Raw genomic sequence first — 27867 nt, 5'->3', positions numbered from 1 at the left:
TTCAGAGCAAACAATGTATTTGATGGAACTCAAATAAAAACAAAAAACAAGATACAAAAGTAGAATGTCCAGCACTTGTCAAAAAGAGACAGCACTGTAACATAAGAGCTGTGACGGCACAAAACACAAACTACACACTCTGTGTATAAACAGCCGCTGGGCATTGCTTACTGACATTACCCCTAGATCTAGTTCAGTATCGGTTGTCCTGTCCAGTGACAGCATGACCAACACCACTGATCCCATAAAACACAACGCTGGACAATAGATCTGCATCTCCCAGGCCCTCCCCACCCCTGAACCCGTAGTCTCCGGACTGTAGGATCTGCAATAGGCCCGTGTCACGGAGTTCTTGAGGCACTTTCACAAGACAGCCCAGCCTAAATTCTTGCCTGAACTTGAAACTAGAAGCACAAGCTGATCAGCAAGTGATACCACCCCTATGTAACCTAAGACACTGCTCACATCCTGATTGCCTCCCGCATCAGCCTATTTGTCTGCTTTTCAAAAATGGCACAATTCACTTTAAAAAAAAAAAATATATATATATATCAGTGAGTGCAACATGCACATTTTGGGGCCCCCTGCACTGCTGGTGTCTAAAGAACAGGACAAAGGTTGAATGGCAGGTAATCCCGGCATTTATGAAATTCAGATCAATGCTGGCGTTCACAAGGATTTCTACTTGCAGAGTCAGAGGCATGTGACTCCTGTTTCTTAATTTGAGTAAATCTGTTGGTCAGCATGCTCAAATGTACAAACGTTTAACGCTTATATTCTGATTTTGTGAGTGGGCAAAGTCCACAATCATTAACTTTTTTGTTTGTTTTTTTTTTTTGTATAAAATTTAGAAAAGAAAAAAACATAAATAGAACCACATACAAACATTGTAAAAATTATAAAATTTTAGAAAATAGGCACCCTAAAAACCTGGTAGAAGATAAAGAAACAAGCCACTTGTCTTGTCACAGTGCATTGGCCATTCTTGGCAACAAGCCCGTAAAGCGAACTGCATGCTGGGACAGTTCTGCTACTCTGTCCACCATGTCTTGCAGGGCTGAGACTGATGGGTAATGAAGTGCTGCCCCTTTCGTTGCTAGGACAACAGACTTTAGGGCTTGGCAAAGAAGGGCGCCAGAGGTTGTGACTTTTGACCTGACTTCAGAAGAGGAGAGGAGCCTGGACAGAGTGTCTCCAATGAAGACAAGTTTGTGAGCCGTCACGATCACCAGTTTTCCCTTGGTAACAAAGGCCCTGGGAGGCTGGTTTCCCTGAATGCTGGCAAATAAAGCATCAATGGCTTCAGTTAAGGCAGATAGGTGCGTCTGACTCTGATCTGAGTAGAATGACAGGAGCTGGCGATCTTCTGCAGAAAGAGAGGACAGTGGTGCACTGCAGCCATCCTGAAAAGAAAAAAAATAAACAAGATGGGTTCATCAGTTAAGTCTGAGCCTATGCAATGGTTTCTGAACATGGTGCTGTTCTGCACTCTCATGGCCCTAAGACAGCTTTCAGAATGTTACTGTATGTTACTGTTCCAAGTTCTGTCATGGACTTGGTGAAATAAATAAAACTCTTGTGTTCTGTTTCTCTTCCATTGATTTTTTAAAACCCAAGCTTCCTAAGTGGGGTCACAGGGAGGCAGTAGTGGGTGCAAGCTACCGGGTGGCACATGAAAAACCAAACCATCTCCAACTCCAACGTCGATGTACGTTTCTTAGCCAGTATATGAAACAAAAGATATGCAATACAAAAATCCAATTGCAATTGTTTGAAGGAGCCACGTTCAATAAAATACACATTTTTCCTTGTCGTCGTCCTTCAGTTCTTGGACATAAGTCATTCTGTACGGCTTCATTTGTAGTGAGTGCAACACACATTGACAAGACCTGCATGAAACATTCACTTGTTGTGCCAATTTACATGTCAATTTCCTAGGGCTTCTGGCCATCCGTTCCTGAATATCTGCTACGACTGCAGGTGTACAAACGGACAGGGCCCGATTCTTACTGCAGTTTGGAACTGACCCACTCTTATGCCACTTCTTCACCAACTCGTGAATACTGCTCTTTGCTGGTAAGTTTACACCAGGAAACTTCTGTGCGAAAATGTCCCACGTTTCCTTAAAAGAACCGGTAGACACATACGCCTCCACTATTCCAATTCTCTGTTGCACAGTATACATCTTCCAGATCTCTTTCACGCACATCTGTACACCACTGGCTCACAGCTTCCTTACTAATGCACAGTTGGGGCTGCTGACCCCGTTGCGACAACGAGGCTCCACAATTACAACGGCACCTGCCTGTATAATAGTTCGAGCAAGCCGGTCAGAGACAGTTTGGTTTTTCATGCGCCACCCTGTAGAAACTACCCTGGGCAGAATGTCAATCCACTGCTCACTCACGCCAATCCCCACACTTATGTCAAAATGAAAACCTCATGCAGGAAGCACCCTGGATGGATCTGAACCTACTTGACGTCAAGTGTACAGCACCAACCACTAAGCAACAATATTGACCATCTGTTATACATATGGTCCCTTTAGGGCAAAAGAGAACGTTTTCAGCACCAATTATTCTAATTCAGTTTTTGAAGGGGCCGAAACCTTTTCTGGCTTCACTGGGAATAAAGTAGAAACCAACAGAGCATTGGGTTCCTTTATACAGAAACCTATCAACATCTGAATTATGCTTGAAAACAACTCACCCCAAACAGGATAAGCATATTAAAATTTACAGATGGATTACATTTAACAAAATAAATATCGGCTTCCTTTTTTCATTTCTGCTAACTACTCTATCCTCCTCCATTTAATTTTCATTTGTCTTTTGTTGGTAGTCACAATGTAGCAGCACAAAATTCTAGAAAGTCATCCTTCTTTTAAAAACTAAACACAAGGATATTTCAAAGGCTCTGCAAGTCTGCTTAGGTTGCTGACTTGCTAAACATTTCCCATATTTTTAGAGAATCAGCTTTCACCAAGATGGTTATTTCCAAACCTCAAGCTTAGTCACAGAAGTAATGGTTTGCCTTATGGTGGATGACATGGGGGTGTACTGGTTAGGGACACAGTATAATTTCCTGGCATGTGCTTTGCCAATGAGAATTCTGTACATTCTCCTCCTGTCTCTCAGGTTTTCCAGTATGGCCTCTCACTTTCTAAAGATTTGTATGTCAGGTTAACCTCACAAGTGTGGGTACGGTGCACTGGATTGCCAGTCCATTTAGGACTGGTTTTTGGAATGCTAATAGGATAGACATCAGATCCCTGTGACCTGGAACTAGACTAGTATGTGAAGAAATGAAGGAATGAATGAAGTTACCTTGTGATTTGGATCAGTGCTTTCTTGCTCTTGAGCAGGATCCTCTCTTTGTGGTCTTGGAGGCTCTGGCAGAGGTTGTCCCTGTGAACAAATGTGAAACTTATTTAAAAAAAAAAAATAAATAAATAAAAAACAGTATTTTGAATTCTTCAGAAACTTGTCTAACATACTACTAGGTTTAGACAAAAAGGTAATCAAATCCAGGAATACTGACTTTATTAAGCAAAGCCCACATAATACGGCAGCTGTTTTGCTCGACTTCTCACTACATCCATAATGGCTAACACCCTAAGGACTCGTTTATACTTCATGCTCAGAACGCGTACGCATCATGGTTGCCACGCGTTCCCAGCGTTCATTTGACTCGTCCTCTGAGCAGGTCCTCTGAGTTGGGGGTGGGGGTGCAGTATGATAAAAGTCAAAATGTGATGTCGGAGTCTCTGTTTACTATCTACATGTGACAGAAAGCCACTTTGAGGATCCTCCGGGATCGATGTGCGCGCTTCGATGTTTGATGAATGGTTTGATGTGGTGAAGCAAAATGGCGACATACAAATGCATTCGTGGTGCTTTTATATTCAAGGGTTGTAATGACACGATACAATTTAAAAGTCTCACATACCATCTTCTGTGCCGTCTTTTTTTTTGCACCTTCACAACACCATCAGAATGTACAGCAGCGTATTTGAGCCACAGAGAAAAAAAAAATAAGGACCCAGTGAAAATGTCTATTTTATGATTAAAGTGGAAATTTCATATTAAGTCTCAAAATGTCCACTTTAATCTCGTAGTTTACTTTATCATTAAAGTACACCATCGTAAACGTTATCTTAAAACTGACCCAGTTGTTAATCGGTACGAGCTTTTGGGGCTTCCTCCTGCATTGACAGCAGTGGCAAGCAGCATCATCACACAGAACATATTAAATGTATGATATTCCAACTCTCTGCATATTTAGAATCCTTATACTTGATATCACTTTCATGATGAAATGCATTAAAGTATGTATGTTACATTTTACAGATAAATTGTTAATTTTGTTTAATTAATGAATACTGTTAATAATTACACACATGGGGGTGACACAGTGGCGGAGTGGTAGCACTGCTGTCTCGCAGGGAGTCACGTTGCCGGTGTTCCCTGCCTGGAGTTTACATGTTTTCCTGCTGGGTTTCCACAGTGTGCTCCAGTTTCCTTCCAAAGATATACAGATTCGAAGATTTGATGACACTAAAGTATGTGTGTGCTTGTATTAGCCTTGCGATGAGCTGATGCCCCGTCCAGGGATTGTTTCTGCCTCGTGCCCAATGCTAGCTAGAATGGGTGCATCCCTGGATTGATGGATTTCATCTTTAAACATCCTTTTCAGAGATATTGTGGTAAGGTGTCATCGGAATTTAATGGATGTTCCAGGCAATTCACAACACTGCAAAGCTGAACGTTTTCTCACCGTGATAATATCTTGCACTGCCATCTGGTAGAATCCTCCAGATTTACCTAAAGTACGTGTGCAAGTATGAACAGTAAAACACTTGTGCCACAGTAGCATCTGCTGGAGCATGCGTCGTGTCACGTGAAGTATAAACCTGGCCTAATACTACTAACAAAAGTTAAAATTCACTTACACAATTGGGTATAAATCAACGAGGCAGCGGCTTTAGGCTGCCCTAAGTCAATGGACTTTAAGGTGGTCAAAAATTAACCTAATATACAAGTATATCCAGTAAAAAAGTAACTTTTATTTTAAAATTATTCACTCATCCAACAATTTTCTGATGTGTAAACCTGGGTTTTATGCCAGAAGCAAGTAACTGGTTCACTGATTGGATTCCAGTCCACAGCACATTTTTCCTTAATGTACATGATGTAATTAAAATAAAACTAAGAAGAAATGTTGCCGTAAATGCTGTTCAGCTGAATATGTAAGCCAGGGGTCCTCAATCATGGTCCTGGAGGGCCGCAGTGGCTACAGGTTTTCATTCCACCAAGTGTCCTAATTAGAACTCAGTCCTTGCTGATAATGATAGTTGGTGTTTAACTATGCCTTGTTAGTGCCTTTACTCAAAGACAAAGTTTAGTTACTTTGTAAATCAGAGGTCCTCAATTAATGTCCTGGTGGTCTGCTATGGCTACAGATTTTCACTTTAACCAATTTATTAATTAGAACCCTGTTATTTACTACTAAAGCAATACGTTTGTTGGGTTTAATTTAAGTTCTCTTGCCTGTTACCATTCACAACCCTTAATTGCCTATTTTAGATTTTAGTAGCTGCATTTAAGTTTTAATTGTTGCCTGTTTTCTTAATCAGACATTAGTTAATAATGAGATGCTGATAACCAATAAACCAGCAGCTCTCCAGGTAACGTGCTTACCATGAAGTATCTGTGATAAAAAATGAACGAGAAGGGAATTGGAAGGACTATTAAGTTTAAATCTATTCTGGTCCACAAAACACATGGATAATGTTCTCACAGAAGGAAACTCTACAGTGCAATTAAAATTGCTCTTGGACGAATGCAAGCATTAACAAGCCAAACAATTCAATACCAAGTTTCATTATCAGCATGGACTGCTTTCTAATTGGGAAACTAGCTGGAATAAAAACCTGCAGCCTCTGCGGCCTTCCAGGACTGTGATTGAGGACCCCTGATGTAAGGACTCATGAACTTTGTGATGGGATATCAATTCATAATTGCCTAAGGCCAGACTCTTGTTGGCTGTGTGAATGTTCTCCCTATGCATGAGGTTATGTTAACTGGCAGCTCTAAATTTGTGTGGTAAAGATTATAATGCGTGCATGTGTATGTGTGTTTTGAGTGTGTGTGCACGTATGCCCAGTGATGGACTGACACCCTCATCCAGATTTGGTTCCTGCCTTGTGGCCAATGCTACTGCCCTGCAATCCTAAACTGGATAGGCAGTATACAAACGGATGGACAATTGATGGCACTCTAAAGTCTGTTCACTTAGTTATGACTCGTGGCGATAATTACATTTACAAATTGACAACAATGGCCTTGAATTAGTTGAAAAGAAACATGAAATAAATACAAAAAATGTAACATTTACATAACAATGTGGAAATACACATATTCAAAGACATTTTCAGTACGCTCCTTAAAACTTCAGACAGAAATATTAAGTACTGTATATACTCGCATTTAAGTTCTCCCGTGGATAAGTTGGAGTTTGATTTTACTGTATAATTTCCAGTATTTTATGTCAGTCATACAAGTCGAATGTGGAAAACTTACACTATTGATCCAAGAGATTATGATATGCTAATAACACCCACCTGAGAGTGCAACCACGGAGCACATGGCCTTTTTTATCTATGTATTGTGACTACACTGTAATACCCAAACTATTCCAAAGCGACGTTTGCACTGTTTTGAGTTTTTTGTATCTCACACCCTCATACACTTTTATTGTAAGAGCATCCATTATCTACGATGGAGCGTTCAATTAGAAGAAAATATGAAGCTGGTTTTAAATTAAAAGTCACATTAAGTGGCAAAAGAAATTGGTAATTGCGCTGCTGCAACAAAATTCAATGTGTCTGAGAAACTGGTGTGAGATTATAGGGTGCAAGAAAATGTAAAAAAAAAAAAAAGAAAATTAAGTTTCGTACTTTTGAATGGGCGTATAAGTCGGGGTCTGATTTTATGATTGATCTTTCCAGTTTCAAGACCGGACTTATACGCGAGTATATATGGTAAATGACTATTAATTGTAGTTTTGGTGGTGATGATGATCTGATAGTGGCTGTAGCTGTATCACTGGTGAAGCTAAAGAGTCTCATTTACTCACCGCTACAGACGTAAATGGCACCATGCCTGTTCTACCTTACTTTTGTTAATTTGATTTTCCTTTTTTTTTAATCTATCTCAACTACAAGGATATTAACCAGGTGGTTATCGAAACTTCATTAATATCAATATGGCTTACTGGCTCATGTATTGTGGGCTGTGGACCAGGTGCCTGCTGTTCAGCATTGAAAAGAGGGTGAGCCACTCCACCTGCCCACCCATTGAAACAGGAAATATGTACACGTGCTAGAATTCAACAGAATACCAGTTTTATTATTAGGATTCTATAATTAGCAGGCATATTTGTGCAATGCAGCTTAGGTTTTTCAACTCATCACTTCCAAAGATCAAAAGGCAGAATTTGCAGCGGTTAACGCTTTGACTAATACTATATTTGGCTGTCTATTGTTCTTATCAAAAGGTTAACCAAACACTTTTTCCGAAAAAATAAATATAACACATTCAGAGTGGTTGCTGTTTCCTGGCTAGTTAGAGGGGACTGATGGTGAAAAGATGCTCTCCAGAACAAGTCTGTGAAGGTTCACTGCATCTCGCATTCTTGTTATCACACAATTCTCCCAAGAAACCGCTAAAGTGGTGTGTTCAAACATGCAGCCTCATATGTGCTCTTTTCCACCTCGGTTCTGTTTCGAAGACTGTCCATACCATGTAGCACGTTTTGCTTACATTTCATTTCTGCATGGTCAGAGGGGCTTATCTTTTGTAGTATTAACCTTAGAGAGCATTATAACATAAGCAGAAAGGTCTTGTAGTAAACAGGCCTTTTTGATATAATATTAAGTTTGTTATACAACTTTCTGAAACACGCTTAATCCAAGTCAGGATCCCAGAGGGCTGTAGTTTATCCCAATGGCACTTAACATAAAACCAGTAAACAACCCTAGATGGGATGTCAGTTCTTTGCAGGACCCACTCAAGCACACCAACACTCACTCTACCGTAATCTAATCAATTTCTGAATTGTAATGGTATGTATGGTACAGTGGGTTAGCAGTTCCAGGATTCCGTGTTTATATCTCACACTGATCACCAACTGTGTGGACTGCACACTCTCCCTGCATGTTGTGTATGGGAATATTTCTCTGGGTATGCTGGTTTTTATCAAGATCATCCAGATGTGCTTGAGAATGCTCTGTCACCCTGTCTAGTTTTTGCTCCTTCTTTGCACCCAATACTGACAGGATAGGCACTGGCCTACATAACCCTGTAGTGTATTAAGTAGGTTTGATGATGGATGGATGGATGAAACCGTGCTACTGTCTACCTCAGCTTTTAAAAAGAAGAAGTGCTCACAATTTACTATCTAGCTTTCAGGGAATGTGATGAAAAGTTGAATTTGATTCCATCTAGCCTTAATTTTGAAGAACTGGAAGCAAAATTTGAGAGGTTTATCTTGCCATAGAGCTCACAGGGATTTGGTACATGTACTATAACAACTCAGGTTAGAGAGATAATGGACTGTAAGCTGTGGACATTTTGTTAAATTCAGCTAACCCTTTTACCGTAGATGCTGAATTTTCATATGCATTTTTTCTTTTAACCACCTCTAAGGTAAGCGTCACATTGCATAACTCAGCTTAATTGGTGCAGAGGCAAGATGGCTTAAAGTTTTGATCTTTTGCTGCCCCATGTACATAGAGCTTTGACCCCACATGCTTCAGCAATCACAACATGTTACAAAACGGGTCACAGAACCAGCTCTGGGTGCCAACCCATCTCAGGCACAAACACAATGACACAATTTAAAATCATAAATTAACCTTACAACTTTGGAGATGTGGGAGAAAATTCATGCAGTTATGGTAAGAAAATACAAACTCCACACAGACAACCATTAGGTGCTGGATGTAAATCAAGAATGCTAGATCTGTAAGATAACAGTGCTAACCACTGCACCACCTGCTGGCCTGCTACTAGGTACTATAAATTAGACTATACAAATACACATGCCGATCCCAATTTGTAGTGCAAATACAGACATATCCGCATGATAGGAAGTGACAAATCGTGTACTGCTGCTTTCCTTTTATTTCAAATGAATGGCAGCACAAAAAAAACTACATCTCAAGCCTTGCTTGGTTCAAGGTTATTTTATGAAAAGCTTTTTGTGGTGAGGCTGCAAGCTATTCTATCCTTGTCTTATCTAAGAACAGATACGATGGAGGTCACCCGCATGCTGCAAAACAGGCAGCTATAATAGTGTGCGATTTAGAGTGTAGGAGGTGAGATACAAAAAAGGCAACAGGAACAGCAGCTTCACTGTGAAGTTGTGTGGGTACCCAAAATATGTATCCTCAAGTGAAAGGCCGCAAGTCTAAAAAGACACACAGCAGTTGGATAAGACCGGAGCTCATATTCATGTAAAAAGAAATTTACACAAAGTGAACTGTGAACCAGAAAATCTGAGTAACTTATGAGACTGTCACAGGTATAACATCCATCCATTTTCTGAAGCTGCTCAATTCAAAAGCATGCTCAGGAGAGTGGAAGTCAAGTCAGTTTTGTTTATCATGGGACCGGAGAATTGTGAGATATTGCATGCAAGCAAAGATTTTGTTGTACTCTGTACACCTGACAATATTACTACTACTACAGAACTGCAGAGGGTAAAAGAATCTGAAAAAAGTTAGGAATCAACCATGAATTATATGCAAGGGCAGGGAAACTAGGAAACTCAGTGAAAGCCATTGTAGATATGTGAAGAATATGATATGGACAGTGACTGAGCTGAAATTTAAACTCGGGTGTTTGGAGCAAACCTTGCATTGTTTAGTGGAATTACTGCCCAGAGGTACAGAGATTATTGTAATCATTTTCCTTTTAATTATTAATATTCTGGTGCATTAAGAATCTGATTTATTGACCTGTGATGGTCCAGTGTCTCATTTCCTCCTTCCTGGCTTGTCTGACTCTGCTGACAGTAACTTCAGCAGCCTGTGACTTTAAATTGAAATTGCGATAAACGGAAGACAATTTATTTTAAAAGTACACAGTAGTTTGTAAATGTTTAAAGAAAAACTGAAGTAAAGTGATTCAGCAAAGGTAGTGCGTTGTTACAATGGGTAGTGTTGATCTCCCACAGATCCACCTTCCTAGGTTTGAACACTGTGCCAAGTCCATGACTTCCCCAAGACATGCTGGTTAAGAAAACCAATTCCATATTGCCAAAGCCCCATTTAAGTGTAGGTATGTGCATGACTGGATTCTGCAATGGGCTGGTGCACTACCTACATTTCACCCAGTACCAAAAGGATAGGGTCAAGTGCTAGGTGACCCTGAATTGGATGATGCAGGTTTGAAAATGTTACAATTCTGAAAACTAGGGAATCGAAAGGAATCTGAAATAAGGGAAAATTGCTGAGCAGCATGGTGGTGCAGTGGCTAATGCTGTTGCCTAACAGATCCTGCCTTCAAATAACGTGGCTAGCTGCTGCCTGTGTAGTTTTCACATCCTCCCCTTGTCCTCATAGGCTTTTCTCTGTGTGGGTTATTTGATGATGGTAAACTGGCCCATGTGTGTGTCCTGTAATGAACTGGTGCCTCATCTAGGATCAGTTCCTGTCTTACACAACCTGCTGAAGAGGGAGATGTTTGATCCCCCACAGCCCTGATTTGAAATGAGGAAAATACAGCCTCTTCTAGCTTAACTAGGGTCAACATCTTAAAGCCAGGGCAAACATTTAAAAAGCAGAAGAAAATGGAGCAGTGGCACTGTGTCTCTGGCTTCATAGTAATCATATCACAAAGACAAACAACACTCCACTGCGCTCATATGCTCAGATCCATTACAGCTACTGTGCAAACTGAAACACCCCAGTGGAAAAGGGCATAGATTAAATTCTAAGCTGAATAAAAGGGCATTAGACTGTTTACTTTTATTCCCTTCTGTTGAGAAGCTCACGGTCTCTGTGATAAATATGTATTTAAATATTAATAATTACAAGTAAATTCATGAATTATATATTAATTTATGTTATATACATTATTAGTCAAAAGTCTGAACACACCCATAATTATATATATATATATATATATATATATATATGTTTTAATTATCAATATACAACTAAATTGATTTAAAATATAGCCAAGACAATACCAGTGTTTCTAACAACAAATAGTCCTTGAAATGACCGTTTTTTTTAAATGACCAATTTTTAATTTCTCATTCACATATGACTTCAAAGCCCGATTTTCAGCAGCCATTTCTTCAGTTTCCTAATGGTAAGCTTCCTTCCCTTATCTTTAGTCATTTTAAATGCTAATTAGATATTAGAAAAATCTTTGGAACTGAATTAGCACTACTGAAACCTTTTATTCTGTTCACTTAGGCTGGAATGTACTGGCATTCCTAAAGTTTGGTTTTGTGTTCACGAATGGCCAAAATAAAACCATATTCTCAAGAAACAAGACGGTCTTTTGTTTATTTTTCTTGTTTTTGTTCCCCAGAATGAAGGCTATTCCATGTGATGGATTTCCAAGAAACTGAAGATTTCATACAAAGTTGCATAAAAGGATAAAGACATCAGCGTCTATAGTTTGAGGAACTAGCACCTTACAGGACCTCATTTCACTTCCTTTTAAATACAGACCAAATACCAGTGTCATCTGCAACAGCAAAAAGACAGTTCTGCCTAAGAGGCAAAGTTTCAAAGAAAAATCCAGATCTCAAACTAACAAATAAAAAGAAAAGATTAAAATGGGCCGAAGAATATAGACATTGGACAGAAGATGACCAGAAGAGCCCATAATTGTCAGCACTGAGGAATTATCTTTTCTCTGCTGCAGACAGCACTAGTATTTGGCACGTACTTAAGGAAGACGCCAAATGAAGACCCATCCTTATCCTTTTATGCAATTGTGCATCAAGGCCTTCTCATTCTTTTTCTATCCTGGTTAGATGAAGTTTGCAAAAAAAAAAAAAAAAAAAAAAAAAGACCAACACATTTCTTGAGAAAGCAGTTTCATTCTGTCCATTTTAGAAACCACACCTGAACTTTAGGAATGCCACTACCTTGCAACCGAACTGAACAGAATAACTGGTTTCAGCAGTCCAAATGCAATCACAAAGGTTTCTCTAATAACTAATTGATACTTATACATTACTAATTAAGGATAAGCTAAGAGACTTTTCAATTAGGACATTGAAGGGATGGCTGCTGAAAATGGGGCTTTGCATCACATAATAATAAATTAAAAATCAGTCATTTCAAGCAGTAATAGCCATTAAAAACACCAGTTATGCCCTGGCTATATTTTAAATTATTTTAATGGTATCTTGCTTAAAAAAAACAAAAAACTTGTAACTTCTCTCAAAAATATTAAAATACCTGTATGTACACACATGCCAACTCATCGGTGTGTGTGAAATAAATTAAATGCAGCTATAATAACAGATATTGAACTTGAAAAGCCTCCAGTGAGGTGTAAAGGCACTCCAGACTCATAAAAATGTCAAAGGAGTGAGTTAACACATATATCAACATTAAAGTATTCATTCATCAGAATATGCAAGGGACGAATGACATGATTATAAAGCTAATACAAAAGTAACAAACAGAACTTAACAAAAACCTACAGCACATGCAGTACCTTTGATTTCATAAGCTCAGGACTGTCTGATTGGTCAGCCTGTGTAATCTTTTAACTTACTATTCTTTTTTTGCTTAACTCAATGATTGTCCGCCTTTAACCTCAACACACCCAGGTCCAGATTCAATTTTCTGTTGGCAAAGAATTACACTCTTTACTTTAAAAGTTACCCAAGTCAGCTTTCAGGCCCTCTACTTTAATTTAGTTCCAAGTGGAGACTCACCGGCCTCCCTGTCTGCTGTCTAGCATGCAAGGTGGAATAATACAGGACTTCTGTGAATTTGTCATGCCTTCTCTCCCTCTAACCAAGAGCACTTCATTCTGTGGCACCATCTATAATTACATAGCTTACCAGTCCTGGCAGCCACTGTCATCACACAGTGGATTATAACAGTTTTCCAATCACAACTAAGGGCTCCCTCTCTCTCTCTATGTAGTACCCTTCTCCAATTTGCCCCTATCCTGCAGACTTTCCATACCAGCAATTTACTTAGCCACCCTTTAAAATAAACACTTTTAATATTATTAACATACATAGTTCAAATGTAACTAAATAAAACTGTAAATAAAAAGAATTCTGACTTTTAAAATGCAAAAAAAAAAAAAAAAAAAGCTACACCATAAAGGTTTTACCGTACAGACCAGATACTAAATAATGACTTACTTTAACTGTTCACTTTAGCAGGCACTACACAACTGTAATGTATTCTAACAGGAGATCAGGTATGATTGTATACTACCTTACTTAAGAGAACATGACATTCTCAAATGTGCTTAATCCAATTCAGGCTTGTCGACACCTAGAGCCTAACCAGACTGTACTTGGTACAAGACAGGAATCAGCTATGAGGAGTTGCCAGTATATCACAAGGTGTACTCATGCAAACATCCACATGGGCCAATTTTGAACTATAAACCTATCTAACATCCATGCAAGTTAAAAAAAAAAAATAAAAAAATCTCCCAATGTTGCATTTCCAATATTATTTCTGTATATCTGAGTGATGTCTTTACCTGTAGCTTGACGTATCCTCCGCTCTCCCCGAGTGGAATGCTTGTAGCATCTGCTCCCTGATTGCTTGGCACTGTAATCAGTCCGATTCCCTCATACTCATTTGCAATTTCCACAGTCTCTCCTTCCCTTTGTGGATCTCCTGTGGGAGGTGGGGGTAGAGGAAAGGAAGGGGGCGGAGGAGGTGGAAGGGGTCTCTCTTGGATGCTGCTCCCCTTCCGACAAAGCCCTTTCTTTCTGGACTTAATTGGCTTTACTTCGGCCACTGGAAGTGCTGGCAGTGGGCGTCTAGAAAGCGATTCCTGTGAAGACAGACGAGGTCGATATGTTGAAGTATGGCCTGCCAGTAGGGAGGCAGCCTCCTCCAAAGCCCTGCAGACGAGGCACACCAGAGAATCAGGCACCTGCCCTTTTGAAAGACCAGGAATCATGTCTGCAATACGGTTCAATGAATCTGAAAAGCGTTGATCAGAGACCAGGAAGGGAATTTGACGACCTGAAGCTACGATATCATTCAGCAAAGAAGGCAATTCCTTTGGGATTGGTATGCAAGAAGCTGAGCTCTGAGCAGAACTGATCAAACTGGCAAGATTATCCAGGCTACTTTCCGTGGAAGACTTTGACTGACAGCTGCTTGTGCTTGAAACTGAAAGTCTACGAATGAAACTGTCTGGTTCCAAAAGGAATGCATCAGTCTCATCCACTTGGGAATTCACAGAAGCTGGCATGTCATAAACACCACATTCATCTGCAGTTTCAGGAACATCCACAGGTGCCTCATAGACAAGCTCCTGCTTACTGGAGTAACCAGGCACGTTGTAAATGTCACTCAGTTCTTCACCATCCGGATTTAAAATGCCACACTGGCCTGTCAAACTTGGCACACTGTATACATCGTCTTCTTCCTTGTTATCAGTTGGATGCCGACCAACCGAAAAAGCTGCCACGCCAGTACTTGTTGGCACATTGTATGTCTCATCTTCAATGATCTCACTTTTGATGTCTTTTAGAAGCAAAGATGGCACATCGTACACCTAGAAGATAAGCAGGCTTCAATAAATGAATGCATTATTGAAATACATGACTCTTACCTTTTTTACCTGGGCTAAACATTAAATAATAATCTAAGAATTTTAGCAATAATGATTTAATTATTTTTTTAAAAATGATTATCTAATTTGGGATTTCCAGAAGCAACAGATATAAGGAATGGGAATTCATAGTCACACAATAATCCAACAGCATGTCTTTGGGTACTGCAGGCAACCCACATGATCAAGGGAGGAAAGCATACACCCCCAACCCAGAAATTAATCTGGACACCAGCAATGTAGCACTCTTTCAAAAAGGAAGAGATGACCGCCTTTACTGTAGTGTCACTCCAAAATCCGGTTTCAAATTCACTCTAAGGAGAGCGCCTAGCGAGAGCAGTCTTGGCTCCAATAAGCCAACACATCGTCATACGCACGCACACCCACACTCACACTGTAGCCAGTTCCTGTCCTATGCAGATGACAGCTTTCTACAGACCAAAAAAAAAAAAAAAAACAAGTTACATAAGGACTATGATAAAAACAACAAAATAAAAAAACATGATGGCTTTAACGGCCTTTATTGTCATGCTAACTGTTTGCTGTTTCGGTAACAATTGCTGGACTCGTCAACAGAGCCTTCAGATGTTGTCATTAACAAGAAAGCAAAAAAGGTTAAAACACACCTAATTGTGAAATAACTTGGCTTTGACTTTTAAGCATGTTAGCACACATTCCGTTTTACAAACTTAACATTTTAGTCAAAGAGCTTTAATTATGACTTGAATTTAATAAACTGCGTAGTTCATGTGATCAATAATTTGCACCATATTCCGGTAATCAATTTTAATCAATGAATTGTTTTGTACTTCATACTGCTTTGTTCATTTAGATCAATATAAAACTACAGGGAAAATTAGGTGTATGGAAAAACCAAGACACTGGAAAAAGCCTGTAAAAGTTCAGAAATAAATGTCAAAATATAAAAAAATGAAACTTACTGCAGCTGAACTGAGAAATAACAGCTATTATCAGAACAATACAGTATATGCTCAAGAGTGTAATAAAAAGTGCAGGGACAGCAGGTAGAAATTTTAGGCATGACTTGGAAATTATCTTTGATTAGCAGCAATCCTGCTTCTCTTAAAAACTCAACCAATGTCAAAATTCTTCATACACACCTTACAAACAAAACCTGTACCCGTGAGTGTCATCATGATTTTTTTAAAATTCTTTTAGAATTTAAATTTAATTAACTGTCTCTTGCTTACATTTCAAAATGTATGTCATACAACATTCTCAAATCTGGTTAATCCAATTTAAAAGTTGCAAGGGTGAAGAATTGCTCAGCAGTATCATGCATATGGCAGGAACCAACCATAGAGGAGATGCCAGTCCATTGTAGTGTTCAGTAACGCACGGGCTAATTAGGCTAACTTATGTGTCTTTGGGATGTGATGGTAATAAGTAAATGTATTAACAAAACAACCGAACAACATATTATAGCATTCTAAAACCCACTTAATTCAAGATTGAAGGGAAAAAAAAGTGCAAATACTGTAAGAACGATATCTTGTTGCCAGACCCAAACCCAGGATACCGGATTTGTAAGGTGGCGATGCTTGACCATACTCCTCTATTACCTCTGAAATACCAAGTAGTCACTTTCTATAAAGGTTCTTCAGGTTCCATTAACATTCACTTATTTGCTGTCTTGATGATAAACAGAAACGCACACTTTTTTCTTATTCCTTCTTTGTAGGAAATGACAGAAATAAGAAATATATGGCTGACTTTATTAGGGAAAACAGTGTTGAGTCTTCAGGTGGGCAATATTGTATACTTAAATCTGTTTATTATTTCTTGCCTTTATCTTACTTTAGTTCTAACTCCAAGCTTCTCATTTTAATGCACTCTAAACACAAATTATTATCCACATTTGAGGTGAGGAGGTAGATGTACAATGATTTGTTGATCATAAAAAAAATTGCTAACTGCAGCAAACAAGTAAGATTGAAAGTTCACAGTGTACCCAAGCTCAGTGTTTGTTCAGGATTTATTAACTATAATGGTAATTAGGGCACTATGTATTCCTTTCAATTGTTTCCACAAATTGTTTCATTTTTCTCCATTTTGTGGGTTTACTCTTATTTTTTTTAATTGGATTTTGGGATATTACCCCATTGTTACTAAAGCAAAGTATGTGTTACACAAACAATAGCAAAATGAAACTTTGAATTCATTATACACACTTTTCTTTCTTTTCATTCAAAGTGCACAAATTGCATGGACGCAGATTTAGTAACAGCAAGATGTTCAGGGCATAAATAAATTAATATATCAATTAACATTCAGTGCATAATTAAATGTACATTATAGCTATAAATAAAAGTGCAATTAGCAACTTAAAATATCTGAATTCACAAAATAAAAAGTCCTTACATTTTAATGCACCTAATCAGAACAATTTTTTTTTTTTAAACCCAGAGCTGTGCTCATTTGGATTATTTTCCATAGAAGTACATGACTACGAGATGCTTGGTGTGTAGTTCAATTAGAGACTCTGTGTTGTCTGTGAAGTGTGTCTTGTACAGTATTTGATGAAGTGACTCTCACTGTCAACTGAGCTAACTGGGTAATATATGTAGAGTGCTGCTACTTCGGCTGCACTTGAAAATCACTGTCCTGCACCCTTCCAATCACCAAGAAGCTCCACAGGAGGAGAGAAACCCTAATTTCAGGCACAGAGTACATACACAACAGAAAGGCTGTTGATCCAGTTCATAAGAATCACCGAGATATTTTTGTGCCCTGAATTTTGCATTTACGATTTTGTTTTAGTTTTATGTACCCTGTTTAGGTACCCGATACTAGTTATATCAACATCCCCCACCCAAACTAATCCCATGCAAATAGATAACTCTTGTACCTTAACTGAAGGGCAGGCATCCTGCATGCCATGATATACTGTATACAACAAACAGATATTTAGACCAGACAGATTACTCAAGAGTGTTTAATATGTTTAGAAATTTTGTAATCCCCTCAAAACCTCTAAATTCTACACATGTATGTGCTTATATTTTAAATTTGTTTTTATATGTCAATTCCATACGATTCATTTGTGTTCTCTGCAGAAATCATGGAGCCTTTGGCAATAATAAATCTACCATATAATGCTAGGACTTGAACGGTTTGTTTAAGCTATTATGCATGTGTTTACATACAGTCTGTTGTACTATACATAGATAATTTATTAATTTATATTAGTTAAGTAAATCTAGAGTATGTATATTCATGTTTGACACAAAATCCAGAAAGACTGAAAATTATTACTTATATAGTGTTATATATACTGTATGTATAGAGTACCTATATACAATGTCTCCATTATTCAGACCCCTTCACTCTTTACACACTTTGTTATGTTGCAGCCTTGACATTGACATAGGTATTCAGACGCTTTACTCTATACTTCAGTCAAGCACCTTTGGCAGCAATTGTGGCCTGGTGTTTCCTTGGGTATAATGGGACAAGCTTTGCACACCAGGATTTGGGGATTTTCTGCCATTCTCTTCTGCAGAGCCCCTCAACATTTGTTAGATTAGATGGAGACCATCAGTGGACAGCTATTTTCAAATCTCTCTAGAGATGTTTGATTTGGTTCAAGTCTGGGCTATGACTAGGCTACTCAAGAACATTCATACAGTTGACCCCAAGCCAATTCTGTGTTCTTTTTGCTTGTACTTTGGATTATTGTCTTGTTGAAAAGTAAATCTTCAGCCCAGTCTAAGGTCCAGAGTGCTATGGAGCAGGTGTTCATTAAGATTATCTCTGTACTTTGCTCCGTTCAGCTTTTAGTCCCTCCCAGTGAAAAAACGTTTCCCCTCCCCGGTATGATGCTGCCACCACCATTGGAATGGTATTACGTGGGTGTTAAATGACACCCAGATTCCAAAACAATCCTGCTTCTAAGCTCCGCAGGCAATTTCTTTGGCCTCATTGCTTAGTTTTTGCACTGATACACATTAATTGGGGGACCCGATACAGACAAAGCGTGTGTCTTTTAATGATGTAAAATCAACTAAGTTGACCACAGGTAGACTCCAAACACAGTATACAAATATTACAATAATGACCATTAGAATGGGATTCATCTGAGCCACATTACAAGTATCCTAACGAAAGGTTTCTGAATACTTCTGTGAATGTGTGATTCTTAAAATCCTGTTTTTGCTTTGTCTTTCTGGGGTACTGAATGTGGTGAGTAAATTTAATTGTTTAAACAATTTTAGCTACAACATAACAAAATATGAAAAAGTGAAAGGGTCTGAATACTTTCTGAATGCACTGTAACACAAGATAGACCCATTGATATGTTCTGTATATCTCCACAGAGTGCAAGAGTGAGATAAAACACACCTTATGTCTCAATTGTCTTTCATTTTCCTCCTACAGACAGGCATGTTTTGCCTCTGGGCTAATTCTAAATAAGCTACAAGAATCACTGTGAAGTGTTGACACATAAGTAAAAGGTTAACCCAAAAAAAAAAAAACACAAAAGGAGTTTACGAGAATGTTATCCTTACACATTAGTCTTGGGCCTGTTTCCAGTGCTTCATGTCAGACTACAATCTACATGACAATCTGCATGATGCTTACTAGGATTTCTTCAGCTCAGTTTCAAAAAATCTTTTCTGGATCTCCTCTAGTTCTTTACCATCCCTACTAAATCTCTACTGAAATACTACTGCAGTGAACAAGTAAAAGACTTTGCCATGCTGGCTTTATATAAAATAAGAAGTGACAATTAATTTATAAGATATTAAATTAACCTAAGTTAAATCTTACAAATAAATAAATAAATAAACACTAACACTCACACAAGATATACACACTGAAAGCTGCACATACCAACACTTTAGCAGCCTAAGCAGCTAAGAACACATTCATTTGTGCAGTAAAGTTAATTGCTTTTGAAAATACCATGATTATTCACCTTCAGAAAATTGCCATATAATAATCACAAACTCAGAATACACACCTCTGGCTGATGCTCTTGGGCTACTCCTTGCTGTGATCCATTTAAGGTTCTTGGGACATTATAGATACTGTCCCTGGATTCATCTGGAGGTAAAGGAAGAGCACCTTTACCCCACAGCACAGCCGCAGGGGTGTCATACACCTATTGACAAAACACAGTAATTAGATGGAAAATAACCAGGACATTTCAAATCAACAATGCAATTGCTTCACTTAAAATTATACACACATTCTAACTTAAAACTAGGGTAGTGATCGTCAAATGTATTTCATACCATATTATAAATATGTGAATTAAAGAAATACTAATTAAACACTTATCATGTTAAATGATGGCAAACAAAAAAGTCACCATCCTGGGAAAAATAAGTGTATCAAGATGGAATGTGTAGTAAAAAAATTAATGACAAATTGCACCCCCAAATGTTTGCCATTGAAGTCCAAAATACTGTATATACAGTATAGTATTCCTAACTACAGTATATCAAACAGATAGCATGAATGTATATCTTTAGTGATTCTGACTGAGAAACATCTGCCATGTTCTTCCATGAACATATATTTTTTTGTGCATAGTTAACATTTTTTTTCAAGTGACTGGGGTATCTACATTGGCTCAATAGGACTAAACAAACTTGTCCAGTGTTTGGCACTCTGTGCAGACTGGGTCACTGTCTTGTACTGCGCTAAATGCTGCTGGGTATTCCCTACCCTTGAACAGCCCCTATCAAGAAAGCCTGTAATGGAATAAGCAAGTTCAGACAATTGATCATTTTCCATTGTAAAAAGCTTGCCATCGTGATTTTTTTCCCACCACTAGCCAACAATAACATTAGTACATGAAAAACAATTAGAAACACTTTCATTTTTGTAAAATAACTGCCTAACAGAATAATCCCCTCTTAAGAAGCAGTTTTGTTTTTTACTTTCTGCACATTTAGTAAAGGTGAAAAGTATGGTAATAAGGCAAAAATTTCAATGCCAAGTATTCTACAACTGTACACTTATTTTCCACCCCTGAACATGAATCGAACAATTACATTATGATATTCAAGTGCGTGTGCCATGCACAACTTGTGAACTGCTCAAGCAAATTTATAACTCTTTTATTTAAATCCTGAAATACTACAATACTGATTTTGAACAAAATTGATTCAATGAAGCTTGCAGTTAATGAAGACTAATTGTGCGTTTTTTTTTTTTTACTTCAAATTATTCTAAAAGTTCCCAATTATAGGTCTTTGATGTTACCAACAGCTTCCAGTCTGCTTTCGTTTTACATTTACTTCTCCAACTTTGTTTTTTCAAAAAATGGTGAAATGCAAAAAAATTGACCACACCTGTATAAGAGGTGTTTTTTTTTATATTCCCATACCCCCTACGAGAAGACCACACATGCCCACTAAGCAATATTCCATTCAATTTCAGTCTTACGCACACATCTACACCGTGCTTAAATCTGTCAAGCAGATACTAATGCTGTATTTGGGGAAGGAAGCACAAATGTGTTGCTAACCAGAGTGATCACTGTTGAGAAAGATGAGTAATCCTCACGGCAGATTTTTTCTTGAATACACTTTCTCAAACTTATTTGCCATCATAAAATTAACTTTCTATTAAATAGTTGTGCAGATTTCTGTCTCCAACATTTTTGACTGGGTAGCTGAATTCAATCTTTTCACTTTTCTTTTGAGAAAATGGCTTTTTATTTTTTGAACAACCTTTACAAGCCAACATCGACTAAACACCCAATTTAAAAAAAAAAAAAAAAACACACACAGACCAAACCAGAGGTATACATTCAGTTCTTATCTGATGGCATCTCTGTATGACATTTACAAACAGATGAAAAAAGTTTGAGATACGGTTTACAGAAATAAGCACCCAAGTTGCTGTAAAGATAGCTCACATATTTTCACCAATCAGTCTTCTGTCTCTATGCACTCCTATTTTAGGATCACCTTGTACCAGAGTTTATCACTGCATGCAAGATACAAATCAAGTTACAGCTAAAATTTAACACAGTGCACACAACTTAGGAAAACAGTGTGGGGGGGGGGTCAATACTTCCAGGAGAAACCCCACTTGAACTGGTTCTGCACACATGGTGACTTGGCCAGAAACAACAGTCCCAGAACAGTAGGGTTGGAATACTAACTACTGATCTATTATGTTGTCAGCATATGTTATTTGCATTGCTATCTATTTACTAGGCTAATTTATCCACAATAACTTAAATATCATTAATGCACATGGTCCTCCACATAAGTTGTATCCAAATACTGACAATTATGTACAATATAAAGACTTGGCTTCCATGTCTGTTGCTTGAATTGTGACTCTCATGATCCTAAAATGCCAGTGAACAAATGCAAAATAATGGCACTGGTCACTTTAAATGATGCAAGTACTGTATACTGAAAGGATCTGAAAGAAAAAAGCACACATCTAATGGCTAACATTGCAGTGCTTCTACAAATATACTTCATGAACACAAAACTGTTGCTCACCTTGTTTTTAACATTCTCATCATCAGGATCAACATACTCTTCCTCCTGTTTCTGCACTGGGTGATTCAATGGTGTGAGATAGATGCTCCCGTCTTCCAAACTTTCTTCTACTGGCCTGGCTAACTGGGTGTTAACTTTCTCACATCGGTTATCTGGTTTAGGGTTTTCCCGTACAGACAGTGGAGCTACCCTCTGGCACATTCGGAGTGGCTGTCCTATAGGTGGATTCTGGCTTGGGTTAACTGTGCCCGGCATTGTGCTAGATGCATGCTGCCGATTTTGTGATGAACCTTCTTTTCGAGGTACTTGTGCCAAAGCTTTGCCCTGAGAACCCAGTCCCACACCCAATACTCGGTGCTCTGTCTGCAATGCATTTTCTTTTTTAGACGATTGCAGTGTAGCTCGTCCTGGGCGAAAGGACTCGGTGGAAGCACGACATGTGCTTTCTGGTTTATGTACTTTTATCTGAGCAGATGTTTGGGTTGCCCTTTGTGGAGGTTTAGGGGAATGCACTCCCCTAGGAGACTGATAAACATTTGATACGTCTTGGCCATTTACAGCAATGCTGGCAGGTGTAGACTTCTTCCCATCAGTGGTAGCTAAGGAGCTTACATCAGAGCCCCGTGACTGGGGCACTCTGCAATTTTTTCTGGGTGAGGATACAACTTTGGGTGCCTGATATACAGTCTGAGAGTCTGGCCCATTAGAAGGCACCATTTTTATAACCTGAGATCCAGGTGCTGAGATCTGGGGTACTTTAGCACTTGGTGGTATCACATACAAATTTTCTGTGGGTGCTGGCAGATTCGCATCCTGATTTGGCACTTTGGTTGACAGCTGACATGACATTTCTGACAAGCATATTGCTGTGGGAGCCTTGTACAAACTCTCCGATTTCATTTCCCGATGACAGAATAAAAAGGAATGAGGTGCAGGAGTATCATTTATGGAGGCCTTCACACCAGTGGTCACCCTGGGACCTTTATCATCAGTCATTTCTGGGTATGCAACATCAGCAGGAGGCAGTGTGGGGACCTGATACACAAACTCTGGGACCTTTGAGATTTTGGGTGACAGATTTAAGTTTTCAGTTGGAGCAGACGTGTGGATGACCTTTAAGCCAATGGGTGCCTGATATGCCACTGATGAAGTCACGTGACTGACAGGATGAACAAGTTTTTTATTGGTAGGAGCCAAGTAAACATTTTCATTTGCCTGTTCTACATTTCCAAGTTGATGAGCTGCAGCCGAATAACTTTTGACACCAGTAGGAGCCTGGTAGTACAGTTCAGGGCCATTATTAGTTTGTGTTACAGTTTGAGACGCTTTGACTGATGGAACTAAATAAAGATGTTCTCCTGGTTTTGGCTTCACACTGCTTGGTGCCTGATACAAACTCTCTCCTGCAATGACTTTTGAGCTTGTAGGTGCCAAGTAAAGATTTTCACCCACCGGATTAGAGTTTGATGTTGAATTCAGTGTTGTCCTATCAGAACTAGGAGCCAAATACACATTATCCTCTGCTTCTTGCAGAGCGGCTTGACTCTGATAGAGGCTGCTGTGGTTCACAGCATTTGTACAATCCTGTCCCAGGAGGTCAGGGGCTCCCATAAGGTTGTTTTGGGTTTGGAGTAATCTCAGTCTGTTTCCTGGCACAATACCTTGCCTACCATGAAGAGAACACATCCACCACCCAGGCACACCTCCTGTATCTTGCTCCAGTACCATCAGAATATCCCCCTTCCGAAACGCTAGCTCGTCAGGGCTTTCTGCAGCATTGTCAAACAATGCCTTGGCCAAGACAGTCTGTAGAAAGAAAGGGAAAAAGGGGAACTGTCAAATATGGAAATACCACAATGACCATCTGTCTATATGGTTCTGCGCACAATAAAATCTTTATTCATTACCATTTCATGCAATAATAACAGATCTCTTGTACTCGGATGAATGCAGCAAGTCAACCCAGAGCAGTTAGAAGGCTTGTGCTGTTACCACGTCCTGCTGCTGTAAATTTCACTTACCTGCTAAACCTGGCTGGCAGACTCTGATCTCTTGAGCCAACTTTACATGTTAGTTTTAGTAAAAAAAACCAAAAAAAATTAAAAAGATGTACTGTGCCTATCTATGCCCACTACACCAAACTCTTGCCTGACTGACTGCATTCTACAAATCTACAATAAAGGTCACTGCAGACCCTAGTCAGGCTCCACACATTTCCAAGTGCTGCTGACAAACACACTTGCAAGGGTCACTTGGAAAGATGAATGCTACATGTTTGATTTAAAGCAACATAATCACAAATTTATAGACAACCATGGATATACTGTATTTCTCTGTAAACAACATTGTGCATGTAGTTTTAAGTTTTAACTATGCATTATTTCTGATTCTCTGTCCAAGAGAGGACATAGCCTCCTATACTTCCTTAGAAGACTGGCGTCCTTCAACATCTGCAATAAGATGCTGCAGATGTTCTACCAGACGGTTGTGGCGAGCGCCCTCTCCTACGCGGTGGTGTGCTGGGGAGGCAGCTTTAAGAAGGACACCTCACGCCTGGACAAACTGGTGAGGAATGCAGGCTCTATTGTAGGCATGGAGCGGGACAGTTTGACATCTGTGGCAGAGCGACGGGCGCTCAGCAGGCTCCTATCAATTATGGAGAATCCACTGCAACCACTAAACAGTATCATCTCCAGACAGAGGAGCAGCTTCAGTGACAGACTGTGGTCACTGTCCTGCTCCACTGACAGACTGAGGAGATTGCCCCCCCCCCCCAAACTATGCGACTATTCAATTCCACCCAGGGGGTAAATGTTAACATTACTCAAAGTTATTGTCTGTTTTTACCTACATTTTTACTACTCTTTAATTTAATATTGTTTTTTTGTATCATTATGCTGCTGCTGGAGTATGTGACTTTCTCCATGGGATTAATAAAGTATATATCTACTATCTATCTATTTTAATAGTATAAAGCGTGCTCTACAAGAATAAACTGAATTAAATGGGTCAGCACAGTAGTGCCGTGGTATCCATTGCTCCCTCACAATTCAAGAAAATCCTGACCCTGTCAAGGTGTGTGAGAATGTGAGCTTTCACAAGGTCTTGGTGTAGATTTTCTTCCCCAAGTACTTTGGTTTTCCTCTCACATAACTAACGTTTCTCCTCAGTTATCTGGCGACCCTAAACTGGACTTTTATTAACATGTTTGGTGTGTAATGAGCAAGTGTTTTGTCCAAGGTTGTTTTACATGTTAGTTTTAGTTAGTTTTAGTCTTTTAAACAGGTCTGCCTGGAGAGGATTTAACAACTTACAACTTGGTAAAAGCAGGTTTAGGTAATTAACAGATTAATTAGGTTAAATGCTGTAATGTCACACATAGCAAGGAGTTCCAAATGTTTCAAAATCAAATCACAGTGAAATAAACATATTCTGTTTAGGTTTTGAAAAAGATGAAACCATGTCACTCTTGAGTAATAAAAAAATCTGGATGATGAGGGGAAAGAAGCAAGTTAGCCTCCAGACAACAATTACTTAGTGAATGCTCAGAATAAATTGGACAATCAGCATACATCGCCAACCATAACCCTTCAGCCAACAGACATCTAGAGGTGGGATAAGCTGGAGCAAAAAGCATAATGGAAAAGGATGCAGAATGTGGATATCCTGGCAGGATCATTTACAAAACTGTATGGCACAGAGCAGACACACCGGGCCACAGCTGGTCTCTAATGCATATTTAAGCCTGGAGGCTGATTTGCAAAACTATAGACATCTCTCTGGGGGATCATAGTTATTGGACAGCGTCAGCCACCTAAAAGCCACATCGAAACAAAAGCAGCAAGGAGATGACACCAAGCCATGCCTGATGGTCATTCCAAACTAACAATCAGGAGATGACCTGACCCCCATGTGCATCCGGAAGCCACATAAGGACAGTGCATGCAATAAATCAGACGGGATACAGTAAGAAAGACTTACCGATAAAGACATTGTGAACTTTCCAGATCAGCTTCTGTGCTTCAGGATGTCAAAAAGAGGAGTTACGCCTGCACTTAAAGGTCATATATAAATGCCATCTTTTTGTGTACTGTCATGTGCAATATTTCCACTTGTCAAAAATATTTTAAACAGGTATTAAAGCCATTTTAACAAATATGTGAAAAAATACTGTCTCACTTAATGATAAATGGTAGCCAATAAATAACTATACGGAAAAACAACTAGAATAAAAAAATAAATAATAAAGCATTTGTAATTAACTTTTTGTATTGTGTTTGACCATTAAGGAATTAAACAACTGATTAATAAAAATAACATCAATGCTCAGTAATAATGATTAAAACAACTGTTGTAGCATAAATGAAATATAATGAATAAATCTGAATAAAAGCAATTATTATAACCAATAATAAATAACGATTTAGACATCTAATTTTAAATTGCCTTTAGAAGGAAAGAAATCAAATGAATAAATAAGACTGAGTAGACCTAACTAGATAAAGCTAAAAATATATGCTTTGGGTCAAAGTTAGCATTTCTTCAAAAGCAGCAACAGAATTTGCTATACACAATCTGAGAAACAGACCACTGCAAACAGTAAATCGAGGAGAACAAAAACGAGCTTGGAACGTAACGCAACACAAGATTAGGTAAATAATTAAAATCTTATTCCCAGGCCCATTTTCTATGAAACAATTAAGGGGGGAGGGGTTACGTGGCTTAGAAGTTGAAAGACTGGAATGATCGGTGTAAGGGGCGAAATCCAAAATAGTAAGAAAGCGAGGTTCGCAGGCAGACACACCTTTGTGGTGAGAATCGTGAGAATCTGTGTGCGTGCCAAGCACTGCACAGGTCCGGCCAGGCGTCGCGGTTTTCTCGGGGATGGTGGGCACCTAAGGCAAACGAAGCCTGAGGCTCACGGACTTTGTGCGTCGAGAAGGCTATCTTGCGATATCCCGTAAACAGAGAGAGTAAAGCACGGGAACGAACACAAAAAGCCAGTCCCAGAAAAGCGCCTTCGTTCGGCTTTAATGTGTCCCTATATAAGAAATGCGCCGTAGCCGCTCCAAGCTTCCGAAATGCGCCGTGCCGTGACCGAACTCTACCGAACTGCAACTTCTGAATCGCGAACAATACTGCTACTGTATGTCTTTTCTTTTTTTTCCTTTAAGAAATCATATCCTGTCGCTGCTCGATGTCCGATACCCGCTCTCTGCTATTTGCTGCCAAGGAAATCAGGTCCATTATCTCCGCGTCAGTCCACAGTCGCACGGAAAAGAAGGACAAAAAAGCATTCCGTGGAGGCAACGCTCAGACGCCCAACCAACGAGCGAGTACAAACAGCTCAACCCGAGCAGCACACGACACTAAGTCCCGAACTTTGGTCCTGGGGTCCGCTGTGCACGGCTACCCGAGCCGTGCCGTCCCGACCACTCCAGCCTGGTTGTACCGTCGTTTTCGACTTCACGGCGGTGTTGAATTACAGCCTCAGAGAGGCGCATCTGCTGCGGGCAGCAAAG

General features: G+C 39.2%; 1 protein-coding gene across 1 annotated transcript; it reads right to left on the bottom strand.

Moving 5' to 3' along the window:
• efs (embryonal Fyn-associated substrate) lies at nucleotides 1-27867 on the bottom strand. Its single transcript, XM_028793639.2, has 6 exons — nucleotides 26327-27867; nucleotides 22346-24151; nucleotides 19837-19977; nucleotides 13764-14795; nucleotides 3327-3407; nucleotides 1-1403 (listed from the first exon to the last, which is right to left on the bottom strand). The coding sequence occupies exons 1-6, from the start codon at nucleotides 26336-26338 to the stop codon at nucleotides 966-968; spliced, it is 3510 nt and encodes a 1169-aa protein (XP_028649472.2). The 5' UTR covers nucleotides 26339-27867; the 3' UTR covers nucleotides 1-965.

Source organism: Erpetoichthys calabaricus, chromosome 2, assembly GCF_900747795.2.
Source record: "Erpetoichthys calabaricus chromosome 2, fErpCal1.3, whole genome shotgun sequence".
NCBI classification, from domain to species: domain Eukaryota; kingdom Metazoa; phylum Chordata; class Cladistia; order Polypteriformes; family Polypteridae; genus Erpetoichthys; species Erpetoichthys calabaricus.
Note: the sequence above shows the minus strand (reverse complement) of the source record. Positions and strands in the feature narration are given on the sequence as shown.

What these genes read in the sequence shown, in the direction of transcription:
- efs (XM_028793639.2), bottom strand. An exon ending in ATGAGAATGTTAAAAACAAG is followed by an intron (nt 19,978 to 22,345) that starts GTGAGCAACAGT and finishes TTTTGTCAATAG; the next exon opens with GTGTATGACACCCCTGCGGC. An exon ending in CCCAAGAGCATCAGCCAGAG is followed by an intron (nt 14,796 to 19,836) that starts GTGTGTATTCTG and finishes CTTATCTTCTAG; the next exon opens with GTGTACGATGTGCCATCTTT.